General features: G+C 42.4%; 1 protein-coding gene across 1 annotated transcript; it reads right to left on the bottom strand.

Moving 5' to 3' along the window:
• Positions 1-475: 475 nt before the first annotated feature.
• On the bottom strand, positions 476-1,309 carry LOC129623204 (replication protein A 32 kDa subunit-like). The gene has a single exon (XM_055540384.1). The coding sequence runs from the start codon at positions 1,048-1,050 to the stop codon at positions 526-528; it is 525 nt and encodes a 174-aa protein (XP_055396359.1). The 5' UTR covers positions 1,051-1,309; the 3' UTR covers positions 476-525.
• Positions 1,310-3,389: the final 2,080 nt, after the last annotated feature.

Below are 3,389 nucleotides of genomic sequence, written 5' to 3'. Positions count from 1 at the left end.
TCCGAAATTCCTATGTTGAAGCCCCCCAAGGTGATGGTATTTGGAAATGGGGCTTCTTAAAGTAATTAGGTTTAGATAAGTTATTAGAATGGGGGCCTCATTATAGGCTTACACACACACACACACACACACACACACACACAGAAGTCGCTCAGTCGTGTCCGACTCTTTGCGACCGCATGGATTGTAGCCCACCAGGCTCCTCGGTCCTCGGTCCATGGGATTTTCCAGGCATGAATACTGGAGTGGGTTGCTGTTTCTTTCGCCAGGGGAATCTTTCTGACCCAGGGATCGAACCCGGGTCTGCCGCATTGTAGGCGGACGCTTTACCATCTGAGCTACCAGGGAAGTCCATCAAAAACACAGGAGAGTAGAAGTAAGTTTCAAAAGGATGTCAGTTGAGATCTGTTATAGATGAAATCTACTTCCTAGAAGTCACCTCACCAATTATATGCACAACTGGAGACAAGAGGCTGCAAAGAAAGGTCCAACTGGAAAATATCTCGGGTAACCAGTTAGATCCAGTTATTCTGCATCTGTGGATTTAAAATGATCATCGTCCACGGTGGAATAGATGTGTCCCTCGTTGCTTAGAAAATCCACAGCTAGCTTGATTGAGGCTACGGACATGTGTTGGAGTTGGTTCTTGAGATCCTGCAAGTTCAATCCTTCAGGTCTTGGGCAAGCCTTGATCAAATTCAGCACCTGGTTCTGGGCCACAGTGAGGCCATTTGCTGGTATGAAGTTATCCCCACCGAAGTTCCCAGCTTCAGCCATTCCTGGATTGCTGATAGGTGCTCTCCCTGCTGAAGGCTGGCTGTTCGACTTGCTCAGCATCATGTGTGCATTGACTACTTCCAGAATATGTGTGGTGAACTCATTCATATCCTCCAGGGGCATGATCTTAAAGGCCACCAGGCTTTTCTTGTTCTGGAAAGATCTCAGATGACCAGCCACTTTCACATATGTTTCTGGAGGGACCACAGTGTTTTCACCACTGGCATCATCTGTGTCAGCCCACTGGCGAACATCCATGGGTGCAGCTGTCATGTCATCTATCTTGTAAACAATGTTGGTTGTAGCTTTCTCTGCATTTCTGATAATCCCCACAATAGTGACCTGTGAAATCTCAACATTTCCAATTCTGAATACTTCATCAACCAGAGTAGCAGAAAGCAGCTGAGATATGGTACAGGGTACAATGTGCTAAGCTCGAGCTCTGGATTTCTTTTCAGCCTGGGAAGCTGTCGGTGATCCAAAGCCCCCAGGGGACTGTGTGTAGCCACCGGCTCCCCCAAAAGAGGAGGTGCTATAGCTTTCAAATCCACTATTCCATATCTTCGACACGATTCCCTCAGGAGAGAGTTCCATTATAGGCTTAGTGCCCTTATAAGAAGAAGGGTGCTAGAAAGCTGACTTGACCTCTCTTTCCACCATGTCTGTAAGCCAAGAAGAGAGAAACCATCCCTGCAGGACCTTGATCTTGGCTTTCTAGCCTTCAGGATAACAAGAAAATAAATGTCTCTTGTTTAAGCCATCCAGTTGGTGGTATTTTCTTATGTCAACCCAAGCTGACTAATACACTATCTTTAAACTCCTGTACTTCTAATTGGGAAGAAGGGACATAGAATCATGAGAAGTTTGTGAATAGTATAGGATTATAATTATGCATTTTATATATTTGTGTTTTAGAGTGTGACATCTGAAATTCAATTAACAATGCAAGAGATTTGTACCGTATGTAATTGTTGCCTGAGTGGAAACAGGCAACCAAATAAATGATGCAGGTGGCTATAGGTACTCAGTGGAGGATGGGTTGCTGTGAGATGGCAGGGCAGGGATGTGTGTTGAAGGAATTACAGTATGAACTGGCCTCTGATCTATGGGCAGATGAAGCACAGGAAGACCAAGGCTTGGAGTCCCTACCCAGATAGACGTTCCATAAACCAAAGTAACCGTCTGCCTGATTGTTTTCCGATTTCTGTGAAGTCTCAGCAGTGTGGACCCAACTATTGATCTTATTTTTGAGATGCTGGAAATTGCCAGACTCTGGGGATCTTTTAGGTGTTGTTAGCTTTAATAGTAACTGAGTGGTTTGGGGAATATGCACAGAAAAATGAAGCAGAAGCTTAAATTTCATTGAAATTTAAATCATTTATATAGTATGGGTATATACATGTTTGTGTGTGTGTGTGTATAAAATCAATGGAAATTTCACTTTGCCTTGACTACTTCCATCCCAACTGTGAAAATAAAATGGCCTTTTTTTTAGCAGTTTGCTCAGTTCATTGTCTCTCATAGGCTTTGAGGGTGCATGTGGTTAATTTACCATTGCTGTCAACAATCATCCAGGCTTGGGAGCTGGGGAAGGGGGGCTCTGATGGAAACTGTCTTCTAGGGCAGGGTTGCCTGACAGATAATCACTGGGGACTACACCTGTGTTGATAAAATAAATCAAAGAGCAAGAATTGTAACATTACACAGGTGCCAACCACGTCCTGTGGTTTTGATCAGTAAATCATGAAGTAGGTGATATTTATTTTTAGGACCCCAAATTTTCCAAATCATTCACCCCTTCCATACCTGCCTTCTAACCCTAGGTGCCTACATGGACCCTCTGTCCTTCTATTCACAAATGAGTGTTTCTGGAGCACTTCTTAGGAGGTTTTTGTTTTGTTTTGTTTTGTTTTTTAATCACCATCATTTTATTTTTTTATTCTTGATTTTATTGATTGAAATATAATTGCTTTCCAATGTTGTATTAGTTTCTGCTGTACATTTACCCTAAGAAAAACATAATTCAAAGAGACACAAGTACCCAATGTTCATCATAGCACTATTTATAATAGTCAAGACATGGAAGCAACCTAAGTGTCCATCAATGGATGAATGGATGGAAAAGATGTGGAATATTACTCAGCCATAAAAAGGAACAGAATTGGGTCATTTGAAGTGATGTGGATGAACTTAGAGGCTATCTACAGAGTGAAGTAAGTCATAAAGAGAAAAATAAATATCATATGTTAATGCATATGTTTGGAATCTTAGGGGTTTTATGCTGAGTACTCCAGGAGAAAATCAGGGCATTCACTATCTGTAGAAAACTTGGGTTCCTTTTTGCTGAAACATGAAAATTTGATAAACAATGCAGGATAGTCTATCCTTAGCATATGTATTATTTGCCACAGTACCTAATAGAAGGATATGGTCAGAGGAGAGGAAGATCTTTAAGGACTAGCTCAGTACAGAAACACTCCCGGGGGGAAGATTTGGAGCTGTTCCTTGAAACATGGGTAGAACCTGCTTAGGCAAAAGGTCAAAGGGAGAATAACCCCTTTCAGCCAGGCACCAACATGAGGCAGAAGGTGTGTGAGTTGTTGAGAAGGAAC

The sequence above is a fragment of the Bubalus kerabau genome, chromosome 11 (genome assembly GCF_029407905.1).
Source record: "Bubalus kerabau isolate K-KA32 ecotype Philippines breed swamp buffalo chromosome 11, PCC_UOA_SB_1v2, whole genome shotgun sequence".
Taxonomy (NCBI): Eukaryota; Metazoa; Chordata; class Mammalia; order Artiodactyla; family Bovidae; genus Bubalus; species Bubalus kerabau.
The sequence above is the reverse complement of the archived record's forward strand: the minus strand, read 5'-3'. Positions and strand labels throughout refer to the sequence as shown.